This window comes from Cricetulus griseus, chromosome 7 (genome assembly GCF_003668045.3).
Source record: "Cricetulus griseus strain 17A/GY chromosome 7, alternate assembly CriGri-PICRH-1.0, whole genome shotgun sequence".
Taxonomy (NCBI): domain Eukaryota; kingdom Metazoa; phylum Chordata; class Mammalia; order Rodentia; family Cricetidae; genus Cricetulus; species Cricetulus griseus.
This window is the reverse complement of record NC_048600.1, coordinates 131,965,229-131,977,944: the sequence shown is the minus strand read 5'-3', so window position 1 is coordinate 131,977,944 and position 12,716 is coordinate 131,965,229. Positions and strand designations below refer to the sequence as shown.

At 49.1% G+C, this 12,716-nt stretch overlaps 1 protein-coding gene across 10 annotated transcripts in view; it reads right to left on the bottom strand.

Annotated features, from left to right (window-relative positions):
* The window catches only part of Rnf213 (ring finger protein 213), a 90,686-nt gene that overhangs the window by 46,309 nt on the left and 31,661 nt on the right, over positions 1 to 12,716 (bottom strand). For all 10 annotated transcript variants that reach the window (XR_004770698.1, XM_035447328.1, XM_035447326.1 and 7 more), the window contains 10 exons: positions 10,448 to 10,621; positions 9,946 to 10,095; positions 7,723 to 8,306; positions 6,618 to 6,783; positions 5,268 to 5,485; positions 4,965 to 5,105; positions 4,689 to 4,856; positions 2,069 to 3,224; positions 1,305 to 1,498; positions 942 to 1,100 (listed from right to left, as the gene is read on the bottom strand). Coding sequence is in view for 9 of the 10 variants with exons in the window: in XM_035447328.1 (XP_035303219.1) it covers positions 942 to 1,100; positions 1,305 to 1,498; positions 2,069 to 3,224; positions 4,689 to 4,856; positions 4,965 to 5,105; positions 5,268 to 5,485; positions 6,618 to 6,783; positions 7,723 to 8,306; positions 9,946 to 10,095; positions 10,448 to 10,621 (3,110 nt within the window). In the remaining variant the exon portion in view is untranslated. The remainder of the gene's footprint in view (positions 1 to 941; positions 1,101 to 1,304; positions 1,499 to 2,068; positions 3,225 to 4,688; positions 4,857 to 4,964; positions 5,106 to 5,267; positions 5,486 to 6,617; positions 6,784 to 7,722; positions 8,307 to 9,945; positions 10,096 to 10,447; positions 10,622 to 12,716) is intronic.

Sequence of the window (12,716 nt, the reverse complement as noted above, 5' to 3'; positions counted from 1 at the left end):
TGTATTACTGAGAGATGGCAGCTCTCGGCATAATCCAGTTGGGCTACAAGCCTGAGGTACAGCCTTGTCACCCTTTGGACCATAGCATCTGTGTGCTGATCCAGTGATGCTGATCTCAGTCAGAGGTAATTTCTCCACCCCACTGACCAGCATGAATTGTCCAAGCAAAGCAAAGGGTCGTGTTAGTGGTTCTGGTCTCTTGTCAATCACGGTCTAGTCCATTCTTCAGCCCCAGCTGACCAGAACCACAGCTTAATTCAAAACATCACTCAAATAGCCCTGATAGGAGTCTTTACTTCCCCCTGCATGTCACAAGCCAGGCCTCTACCTGTCAGCATGGTAATCTTACAAGCTCCCAGAAAATATTCCACTGAGCTCTGGGCACTCAGTGGCTCAGAGTTCAAATATCACCATAATTCTCTCCAAAAGACATGGTCAGGTCTGTCACAGCAGTATCCCATGAACCAGGTACCAATTTCTGGCCTAGTGAGAGCTCATATCGCTGAGATAAAACACCATGACTAAAAGATACTTAGGGAGGAAAGGGCTTATTTCATCTTACAGCGCTCCCATTACAGTCCATTACTGAGAACAGTTAGGGCAGGATCTCAGGCCAAGAAGATGGAGGCAGGAACTGAAGCAGAAAGCCATGGGGTCACTGCTTACTGCTTTGCTCAGCCTGCTTCTTTGTGACATCCAGAACCACAAGCCTGCAGGTGGGAATGCCCCCCCCCACCCCCATGGGCTGGGCCCAGCTACAATCATTAGTCAAGAAAATGCCCTGTGCCCTACAAACTTGCCTGCAGGTAGTCTTATGGAGGGATTTTCTCAATTGTGGTTCCCCCTTCTCAGATGCTTGCATCATGTTGGCAAAAAACAAACCAGGATAAAGTGTGCTTCACCACAGTCAAACCTTTATGCTTGTTTTTGTTGATACGCACCAATCTAGAAGACCTCATCATCGGCTGTACCGAGGGCTCTTGAGAGATTTCAACAATATATAAATGACACGGGTTCCGAAGCCACATTTTCCCATTTATATCCATTAGGTACTGGAGAATGAGGAGTTTGAAAAGAAAGACAGGAATCCCAGTCCGTACCTACAGAAGGAGACACAGGCTTGTGAGTGTGTAGGGTGGTAGCCGTTGCCCTCACGCTAAGGACTGGCTTGTTTGCCCCATGACAGGACGATGTTAATGAGGGGTGTGTGTGGAGAGAGGAGGCAGTCAGGATATGGCAGCCGAGCCTTCCTCCCATGTCACAGTCCTTGTGTGTGTGTGGGGGGGTGATGCCAGGACACTTACTGAAGTGCTCACATCAATGTGGACTATCATAGGCGTCTTCTGATAAGGCCCCTTCAGGAATGGCAGGAGGGAGCGCAGGACTCGGCTCTCGTCCACGTGAGGATCTGTCAGCCGAATGACTTTTAAAGGCACCTTGTCATCCTTTAGCTTCATCTTCAGGTTCTCGTGCAATCTGTTCACGTAGAGTGACTTCCCTGCGATGTGCACACACAGAAATTAGACCCCAAATCTACAGACTGAGAGCAGGAGAACAGAGATGTCGTGGAAGTTACTCTAAGTTTAACTCAATATGGATGCAGTGTGCCATCACTGCTTACTGACCCCATGACCCTGGGTTCCCTGTCTACCACCCACTGGCCAGCTTTGCCTTTTCCTTGCTACTGATGGTGCACCTAAGTGAGCAAAGGGAAGAGCATGGAGGAACAAGCTCTCTCCCAGCGTGGTTCAGGGAAGAGTGAGTGGACAGATGGAGGAAACAGACAGCAACCAAAGGATGCTCTCAGAGTTTCTTCTCATCCAGAACCAACACGGACACTAGAGGCCAAGAATTTACAGAGGAAGTAAAACTACAGAAAGGCTGCTGAGGGGAGGGAATGGGCCTCTTGGGGATGGCTAGATTTTCAAAACTAGGCAAGAAAGGACACTGGTCTACAGCTAAGAAGGAGCCAGAGGGGCTTTATCTGTGTGTCCCCTGCTGGAAGAGGAAGCGTCATTGGGCAGTTTCTGGTAGAGGGGACCTCTCCACCCACAGGCTCTTTCATTACCAACACCAGCTCTTTCAGAGGTCACGATCCCAACACACATCCGGTCTCTGAATACAGCCGCTGCTGATGGGGTCTGCTTCGGGACCTGATAATGTTTCTCCAGGTAGGCCTGGATGTCTGGCAGTGGGGCCTGGGGGACCAGGGGGACTTTGTGCTGGCTGAAGGTGGAGGGTAGGTAGCAGTGCTCCCGAGCAGCATCACAGATTATCACCAACTGGTAGTCTTCAAGGTGGCGCTGTGTGCCCAGGGTCTGGAAGAGGTCCTCTGCCCGGCAGCCCACTTCATAGCTCAGCTGGTCTGCGAACAGCAAGCTGTAGATCTTGTGTTCCTGGGACCCTGGGGTGAGGCAGCGTCTTAGGAGTAGTTCCACCTCCTCAACTGTGGTCCCTGGGGTGCAGAGCAACACCTCATCAAAGGTGGGCAGAGGCTGTCTGGGGTCCTGCATATAGATGGCCAGTGCAGCCGACAGTACCTCAGAGTGGCCACACAGTACCAGGTTGGGCTGGCCAACCTGCAGGCCTTTGGGGAGTGGCCGCTCCACAGGAGAGTCACCCAGTGTGGCCAGATGAGCCAGACATGTACCCAGGGCATCCAGGTCCAGGCAGTCTGGCAGGAAGGCACTCATGCACACTGTGGATTGCTCCATAATAACCCGAAGCTTGCCCATTAAGCTGGACTCAGAACGTAGCTGCTGAGACAGGTGTTTCACAGCCTTCATCTGGCATTGTCTGGCAGCCTTGCTTTCATGGGAACTGGTGGCTTCTAAGATATCACGTACGGTGCAATTGCCTTTGATGAAAGACAGCATCATGAGGGCAGCTTCACTGGGTCTACATTTCATGAGCTCACTGCTCAGGTAGACAAGCTGCTCAGCTGTGTAGAAGTTGAGGTAAAAGTGTTTGGCTCTCTTCTGGGTGACTACTGTTTTCCAGTCATCTAAGAAGTTCTCCATCTGCCTGCAGAGGGCTCCCAGGAGCTCGATGACATCACCACTCTCTGCCAACGTGTTCACCAGCTCCAAGCCAAAGTCCATGCGGATGGAGACACCCGATCTGGGGCGACAGTAGACCTCAGCAGTCCAAGTCCTGAAGAGCATGTTGCCCGCACAGTGCAGGTTTATAAAGGCATGTACAAGCCTCAGCATGCTGCTGAAGACCTGGGGGAAAGAGAGCCATGAGGCCAAGGTATAGCCAGAACTACAGGGAAGACACAGGAACCTACACACACCCATCCATAGCCAGAGCTATAGGTGAAACACAGAAACCTACACACACCCATCCTTAGACAGACAGAGCTACAGGGGAGACACAGGAAACTACACACACCCATCCATAGCCAGAGCTATAGGTGAGACACGGGAACCTACACACACCCATCCTTAGACAGACAGAGCTATAGGTGAGACACAGAAACCTACACACACCCATCCTTAGACAGACAGAGCTATAGGTGAGACACAGGAACCTACACACACCCATCCTTAGACAGACAGAGCTACAGGGGAGACACAGGAACCTACACACACCCATCCTTAGACAGACAGAGCTACAGGGGAGACACAGGAACCTACACACACCCATCCATAGCCAGAGCTATAGGTGAGACACAGGAACCTACACACACCCATCCTTAGACAGACAGAGCTATAGGTGAGACACAGGAACCTACACACACCCATCCTTAGACAGACAGAGCTATAGGTGAGACACAGGAACTACACACACCCATCCTTAGACAGACAGAGCTATAGGTGAGACACAGGAACCTACACACACCCATCCTTAGACAGACAGAGCTACAGGGGAGACACAGGAACTACACACACCCATCCTTAGACAGACAGAGCTATAGGTGAGACACAGGAACCTACACACACCTCCACTTACAACTCCAAGGTCTTAGACTCATGTCACTGGCTCACACTTTTCCCAAAAATTTACTTAATATTCATCACACAAGAACTCTTCCTCCCATAGGTACAGTCAGCCTATTAAGAGGTCTCTCTTCTTTTTCTTTTTCTCTCTTTGCTTTTTTGAGTCAGGGTCTCACTATGTAGGTCTGACTGTCCTTAAGCTCCCTATGGAACCAGACTGCCTCCTGAGTGCTGGGATTAAAGGTGTGAATCACCATGTCCGGGGAAAGAAAAAGGATGTCAATGTAAAGACTGTACACACATGCACCTGTTTGTGTGGTGTGTGTGTGTGTGTGTGTGTGTGTGTGTGTGTGTAAAAGCAGGGTCTCATGTGCCCAGGCTGGCCTCAAAATCAAGATCCTCTTGCCTCAACAGGAGTGTACTAGATACTTGACAGTTTATAGAGGCAGCAAAGTGATTATTTCTTTCTAGGACTATCTAGTGGTCATCTCTTCTCCGTAGGGGGTGACAGGCTCTTGAAGAGGACCTGTTTGTTGTTCCTGCATCTGCCCTACTTCAGATACCCCTCTGGGGTTGTGGTTTGTGGTGCCAGGCATCCTGCAGACCCATCAGCATCACCCTCTGGGTATTAGAGCAAAGCTTTGTGTTGACCAAAAGCCAACTTAGACCCTGAGTAAGGAAAGTGTCTGGGCCAGCTTGAGGCCAGAGTGGCCGCTGTGGGGTAGCAGAACAAACTCAAATGCTCACCTCTGAAAACTTCTCTACTTCTAGGTTGCTGTTGTGGTCTTTCTTGCCAGACATTAGCATAAGCTTATTCAGAAGCTCCTTCAGCTCTTCTGTGGAGTAGGTACGCTGAGCCTCCTGGGCACCATGGCCCTCAGGAAGGAGGAGGTGTAGAACCGTGTCTGGGGAAACCTGAGAGGCAGCACACATTTGAAAGTCAGTTTCTGGTGCAGAATCCCATGACTTTGTAGCAAGACCGCAGGACCATGAAAAACTGCACCAGGATTTTTGGAGACTCACCTTCTGACCACCTTTGGGTGCCTGAATAACATAGATGCCCTTGTTGTTGATAGCTGTGGCCAGGGACAGGGACGAGAGTTCCACAGACCCATGGCTCTCCTTCACTGTCTTCAGCCATTCCAGATTCCTGGCGGAATCTTGCTATTGGGAACGAAGCAGAAAACAGGCTGGTGTGAGTAGCCATTTTCCCATTGTCACCCCTCAGCTCTGCTCTTGCTGGGGTATAGTTGTCCCACACCCTAACCCCAGCACCCATAGTGTCTTTGGGTTCTCTCTTGTGACTCAGATCCTGAGTAGACCCACCAGCTTGCTGGGCAGGTGCTGGTCATTGTCCAGGGCCCTCCAGAGTTCCTGCAGATGATCCATGAACCCATAGAAGTCTGTGCCCGAGTCCATCTTGTACAGCAGGGAAGCATAGCCCTGCACGGCGTCATGGAAACAGGCCACCCGGTCCACGTCGATGTCATTCTCCCCCGCAGAGATGGAGGCCAGGTCCACAAACACCTTGAGCTCATTGATGTCTTGAGAGGAGAAGAGGGGAGTTCAGCACATGGCCATGCTGGGTTTGGGGCAGTGACCCTAATGAAGCTATGTCTGAACGGCATGCTAACGTCTTGGTTTGACCCACTTTCTGCTTTTGCTAAGAATGTGAAACAGACGGTGCATCTATTGCCTGATAGCTAACCTTTATCAGACAACTGTGTCCCAGGCATTATACAGGCTTGCTGTGCACCTTATAGGCTCGAATCTACTACACAAAGTCACTTAAACCTCTCCACAGGCTTCTGACCACTCAACAGATAGGCATGGAAAACCTTCATGAGGGGGTTACAGAAAACCTCTCTGCTGGGCAACTCATGTCTTCTGGAAGAAAAGTTTAACTGGGGAAGAGCAGCTGAAGAGATGGCTCAATAGTTAAGAGCACTGGCTGCTCTTGCAGAGGACTCAGGTTGAATTCCCAGCACCCACATGGCAACTCAAACCACCCAAAACTCCAGCTCCAGGGGATCCGACACATTGTTCTGGCCTTCTTGGTATCTGGGATGTGAGGGTGCACAGACATATATGCAGGAGAAATACACATACACAAAAAATAAAAATAAAATTATTTAATTAAAAAAATTTTTAAAAAAACAGGAAGATGGCTTAGTGGTTAAGAGCAATTGTTGGCCTTCCAAGGGATACAGGTTCCATTCCCAACACCCACGTGGAGGCTTTCAACCAATTGTAATTTCAGTTCTAGAGGATCTGGCACCCACTTTAGACCTAACACAGGCACCAGTCACATGTGTCACACAGACATACATAAAGACAAAACACCATTACAAAGTAATAAATAAAAATAAAATTAAAAGGCTAAAGGAGGCTGGGTTTTTACAAAATGATCTTCAGCTAGTCACAGCAAGTAGCCACAGTATTCGGGGAGCTACAAAGCAAAGTTTCCACACAAGAACCTGAGAGACATCATCTGAATAAAACAAACCCCAGTGACTGAGACAGACGCTGCCCCGTTGCCTAAAGAAGGCAGGAGCAACTTTCCTGGCCTTTGCACAGCATGTGACAAAGGGGATATATTTCCTCAAGTCCCAGAACCTCAGAGAACCACCCGGCGCCACCTGCAGGACCCAGACAAGTACAAAGGGCTGGCCATACCTTCCAGGGCCTCATGCAACCAGTCCACAAGTTCCTTCTGCCTAGAGAGTTCCTCCAGGCAGCGGTGGCGGGGCTCAGTGATGTCTTGGAGCAGCTTCTTGGCCTGGATGAACTCTTGGCTGATCTGCTTCAGATTTTCATGACTAAAATCCTCAAAGGAATCCGCCTGGAAGATGAAGTTTAGCTTGTACTGTACTGGTCAGCCAAGCCTAGTCTTCATTCAGACAGCCACCCCCCACAGCAAGACCAAGGTTCCTTTAATCAAGAACAACAGGACCTTTTCCTCCCTGGTCAAAATGCCCCTTGTTCCTCCAAGTCTTGCTCGCCCCATACCTCCCACTCCACAGCAAAGCTTACATGGTCTTTGGAATCTGTTCCTCAACATAGCACTACCAGATCTCTCTCTCTCTCTCTCTCTCTCTCTCTCTCTCTCTCTCTCTCTCTCTCTCTCTCCTCTCCTCTCCCTCTCTCTACTTTACTGGACCAGCAACAGGCCCAAAGGAGACTATGGTAGTGCATGCCTCTTATTTCAGAACTTGAAAGGAAGAGGCAAGTGGATCTCTGTGAGTTCAAGGCCAGCCTGCAACAGCTGGGACACAGAGAAACCCTGTCTTAAAATGGAAACAAAAGAGACCTTCCATCTCAGCTCTGCCAGGCTCGATGTGTCTGTCACATGCTACTGCCTAGAGCTCATGCAATCGCACGTGGGACAGGTGGCCTTCCTCCCTTCTGTGATCAGAGCCCTTGTTAAAGAACACGGCAAAATGGGCCATGAATTTAAAAGAGAGCAAAGAGAGGTACACAGGAGAGTTTGGAAAGGGGAGAAATAAGTAATTATAATCTCAAAAATAGTAAAAAGTACATAGCAATTATACTCTCAAAAACAGTGAAGAAGAACATGGCCTCTTCTTGATTTGCCGACCCCCTGAAGGAAGGCTGGAAACTCACTGGCTCAGGAGCCACCAGGTGGACTCATGAAGAAAGCTTCGCCGTCCATCTGCTTCACCATCTCCCACAACCACCCCGCCCCATGCCAGAAGCCCCCTAGCTCTCAAGAACATTGAGGTTGGCCCTCGCCCCTCGGGAAAGCCAGCAAACAACTTACGAAGTTTAACAATGTGTCAAGAACACTGAAGTCACCAGTCACTCCCAAAGTGCTTTGGACCTGAACGATGACCTTGGCAGAGCTGACGGCCTGGTGCAGGCTGTGGTATTCTTTGATCTGCCCGACACGCTTTAAGATCCAACCCTTTTGGTCCTGGGGATCCATAGCACACATGAACTTTAGATCGGCAGTCAGGTCATCATATTTATCTACAAAGTCCCTGAAGACGACATCAACTTCAGCAAAGGTGATCTCTCCTGACTTCACATTCTCATAGAGACTGTAGAATTTCTTGTAGCAGGGGTAGTACAGGTAGTTGCAGGCGTCTAGGAGCTGTAACTTCAACTCTCTGCCATCCTGATACTGAGTACTAAGCAACTCTGCCTCCTCTTGCCAGAAGACTTGGAAGATGTGGCTGTCTTTCAGCAAGTCTAGCTTGCTTGCAATTTCTCGGATCTCTGGGCTCAGGCAGTAATGTGTCATTCTTTTGTGGGGTGAGGATCCAGGTGGCTTTATCAAGGCTTCATTGAGTTTCTTCTTGCTGAGATCTTGAGAGTGTATTGCTTCAATATCTCCCAACTCCACTATGGAAACCAGAATGAAAGGTTGTATGTTAACCCTCTGAAGATAGTAGCATTTTATTGCATACACCCCTTCTTGATTTTTTTTCCCAGGTTTTTTTGTTTTGTTTTGTTTTGAGATGGGGTTTCTCTGTGTCGTCCTGACTGTCCTGGAACTCCCTCTATCCACCATGCTGGCCTCAAATGCAGAAATCCACCTGCACCTGCCTCTCGAGTGCTGTAGTTAAAAACGTGAGCCACCACTGCCTAGCATCCCTTCTATTTCTTAGTGAGGGAATAAAGGTCCGAATGTGTAACCAGGCTGGCCTCCAACTAATCATCCTCCTAATGGCTGGGGTTGTGGTCATGCACCAGGATGAGCAGAACTAGAGCTCTCTTTTGGCACTGGGGACAGATCGGCCAGGTGCTCCACTCCTGATACAGCCCTGGCCCTCTCTCTACTCACTTCTCAAAGAAAACTCAAATACGACCACTTGGATTATTTTCTTCGTAAAACACAGACATCTTTCCTCCCTCCCACCTTGACTTTGTCCTTCAGTTTTCTCAAGAAGGAAAACATTGTAAACTCTGGGTAAAAGGTCAGTTGGAAAACATGCACCTAGTTCTCACTCCCTTCTAAAGTTCACACCAATTATAAAATAGACATTGTATCTTTAAAGTGAGAAACTGGACAGGCACATCCCTTTCATCCTAGCACTCAGGAGGCAGAGGCATGAACTACAAGTTCACTGACAAGGCAAGATACCACTACAGAGGCAGATGGATCTCTGTGAATTCAAGGGTAGTCCGACCTACAGAGCATCCAGTGAGAGCTTCCCAGCAGCACCAGACACAGCCAGGAGCAATACTTACAGGGCAGTAACTTACAATCTTTGCTCTGTTCCCAGGCAAGCATTGCACAGAGCTAGAGCAGACATGCACTCACTCAGACTATGAGCTCTCTCCCTCTCAGGAGGGCAGCTAAGCTGTGTCCGCCAAATACAGCACCAGGGCAAGAGGGCAGGGATATGCAGGGGAGTACACTTAGGAAGAGGCACAGATGACACCAGCAGAGTAAAGGGAGAGCCCAGGGCTCCCCCACCCATCGAGTGGTGATGAGGATGAGGTACCCCATCTCAGGAGTCAACAGTTCTAGCCATAAAAGTCAGGGGGATGCTTGTAGGCATGGCAGTGAATAGAGGTGACATTAAATCCCTCTGGCAAACACAAGTGAACTTGAATTTTAAAAATTCTGATCCCTGGAACCCATATAAGGTCAGGTGGCTATGGTAGCCTGTCTGTAATTCTAGCCTGGGGAGGCAGGGATGGACGAATCCCCACAACAAACTGGCTAGCAAGGCTAGACACATCAGCAAGCTCTAGGTTTGATTGAGAGACCCTGTCTCACTGAATAAGATAAAAAGAGGGTGGTGGTATCACACACCTTTAATCCCAGCACTGGAGAGGCAGAGGAAGAAGGATCTCTGTGAGTTTGAGGTCTCAAGATTGCCTCCCAGTGTCTACCCTGAGCCAATGCAAAATTTTAAAAATTGTTTTAAAGCCTCCCCTCACCAGCTCTGCTACTCTGCTCCAACTTCTCTGCACCTTCCCCTGCCCGTCCCTGAGTCCCCTCGGTTCTTCAGTGCCACTCCTGGGTGCCCACCTTCCACGAGGTGTTTCACTCTCCCAAACTGCCTCAGGAGGCTCTCCACGTATCTCTTCTCTCGCTTGAGGAACCGCAGGTCATCCTTTCTCCTGGTCAGCAAGTCCTTCAAATCACAGGCCCTCTCCTGGAGTGGCAGCTGTATTCTACCTGAAAAGCAACTTGACAGCTCACACAATCCAGATTGTCTTCCATGTAACTACTTTATGCTGCCTCGCTCTGCACTTGCTCCATGGCCAGGGCAAGGAGGAGGGACCAGGAAGACTCCTGCTCAGCCAGTCTATGAAGATGGTGGAGCCATGGAATGGCGGCAAGCTCTTAACCACCGTCATTCTACTGCTTGCTCATGATATTCCTCAGAATAATAAACCACAGCTTCTCAACTCGCTGACAAGAGCTGCGCGCGGTTACAAAGCCTGGAAACACATCCTGCCCACCAAATGTCACACCCAAGCTTCCCCCCTCTTGATGTTGCCTGAAGGTGTCTTAACTTCACACTTACTTAAGCCCCAGATGTCAACAAACTGAGTCCTGTGCTCAAGGATCAACTCCAGCTGTCCAACCACGATGGTACCATTCTCCAGTTCCTCTGCAACCTTCTGGAACACAGACTCAGCCATGGCCATCAGCTGCCTGCCTTCCTCCGTTATGTTGTCTAAGATTTTCTCGTTGGTTCCTGATCAGAGGGAGAGCACATAGTTGAGAGCCTGGGCCTCCTGGCCTGGCTCTGGGACTCCCACCACATCCCTGATGGTTCTCCATGGGACAATGTTTTCAGTGTGACAACATTTGACTAGCCCGTGGTTTCAGGTTCTGCATACACTGGCCACCATGCCCCACTGTAATGTAATATGTGTGAAACTGACAATCAATTTAGATGCGAAGACTTCAAATACATTTACTTTTAACCCCAGAAAGCCTCTCTCCTGCTATCATCAGATATGTATTAAAAGAGCACATTTAGCCGGGAGGTGGTGGCGCACGCCTTTGATCCCAGTACTCTAGAGGCAGAGGCAGGCGGATCTGTTAGTTTGAGGCCACCCAGGTCTACTCTAGACCAGACAAGGTGACATGGTAAGACTCAGAAAAACAACAACAAAACATGAAAACAACTGAGATGTTCTTCAGCAGGTGAGCAGATAAAAAAAACCATGGCAGCTCCACACAATGGAAATGAATGTTCTGTGACGAAAATAGAACACAGCTGTTGGTCAGTAAGAAGACAGGGAGGATCTTCAAATGCAAATTGCTATGAAATAAGTCAATCTCTAAGACCACACTTGTAAGACTCCAGCTATGGCATCAGCTGGAAAACAAACTCCAGGGCAGGGAATGAAAGAGAAGGACTACACACAGATCCCTGGGGCAGTGATGCCCCAAACATGCCATCATACATCTATTAAACCCTACGGAGCCTTAACAGTGTGCCAACACTGAACAGCTCATCCATGATAAAGGACACACACACACACACACACACACACACACACACTCACACACACACACACACCACACACATACACACACACACACATACACACACACACATACACACACATACACACCTCAGTGTGTGGTTTTGTTGGGGGGCTTAAATTGTGACTTTCTTATGATATGGTTTTTCTCTTTATAGTTATCCTTTTATGTGATGTGAGCAGCAGCATATTGCTGCTAGGGGAGCTATGATTCCTGATGAATTTTTCTAGAAAATCTATTAATTGAAAATACACACCTGTGATAGTCTCAAGCTCGTGGCAATGTGTATGGCACCCACATCGGCTGCCAGGCTTCTGCCTCACCCCTCACAAGCCTTTAGGGGCTCCTGTCTGGGCTGTCCACTGATCTGGTGAAAGTGACTATTACAGCCTCACCTGGGCTTTTGGTTCCAAACCTGAGACATTGCTAGTACAAGATCTGAACACAGCAGCTCACACAAGGCACGTGAGAGAGATTTCAGGGGAAGATTTAACACTTGGGTCTGTATACGCTGAAAGGATCAGGTGGGACTTCCTGTTCCGTTAGTTAATCAGCACTGCTCTCAAAGCCAACTGCTCTGAAGGCCACCTGCGTTTGTCTAGTTCTGTGTGTGTGTGTGTGTGTGTGTGTGTGTGTGTGTGTGTGTGTGTGTGTGTGTGTGTATGTGTGTGTGTGTGTGTGTGTGTATGTGTGTGTGTGTGTGTGTGTGTGTATGTGTGTGTGTATGTGTGTGTGTGTGTATGTGTGTGTGTGTATGTGTGTGTGTGTGTGTGTGTGTGTATGTGTGTGTGTATGTGTGTGTGTGTATGTGTGTGTGTGTGTGTGTGTGTGTGTGTGTGTATGTGTGTGTGTGTGTGTGTGTGTGTGTGTGTGTGTGTGTGTGTGTGTGTGTGTGTGTGTGTGTGTGTGTGTATGTGTGTGTGTGTGTGTGTGTGTGTATGTGTGATATGTATGTGTGTGTGTATGTGTGTGTGTGTGTGTGAGTGTGTGTGTGTGTGTGTGTGTATGTATGTGTGTGAGTGTGATGTGTACATGCATGTGTAGGCGGTCCATGCATAGAAAACCAGGGTCTCCCTCCGAACCTGAAGCTTGGCTTGTAGCTGGAAACAACAGGTACCCTGTCTCTATCCTCTACCTTACTGGGCATCTCCCCACCTCAGGAGGCCCTTCACCCACTGGGCCATCTCCTCAGTCCAACTTTAGTTCTTGATGCTATCTGCAGACCAAAAGCCAGCCAGTCATCCATTCTCTGCTCTTCATATCCCTCATCCTTCACCTAAGGAGACCGAGGCCTT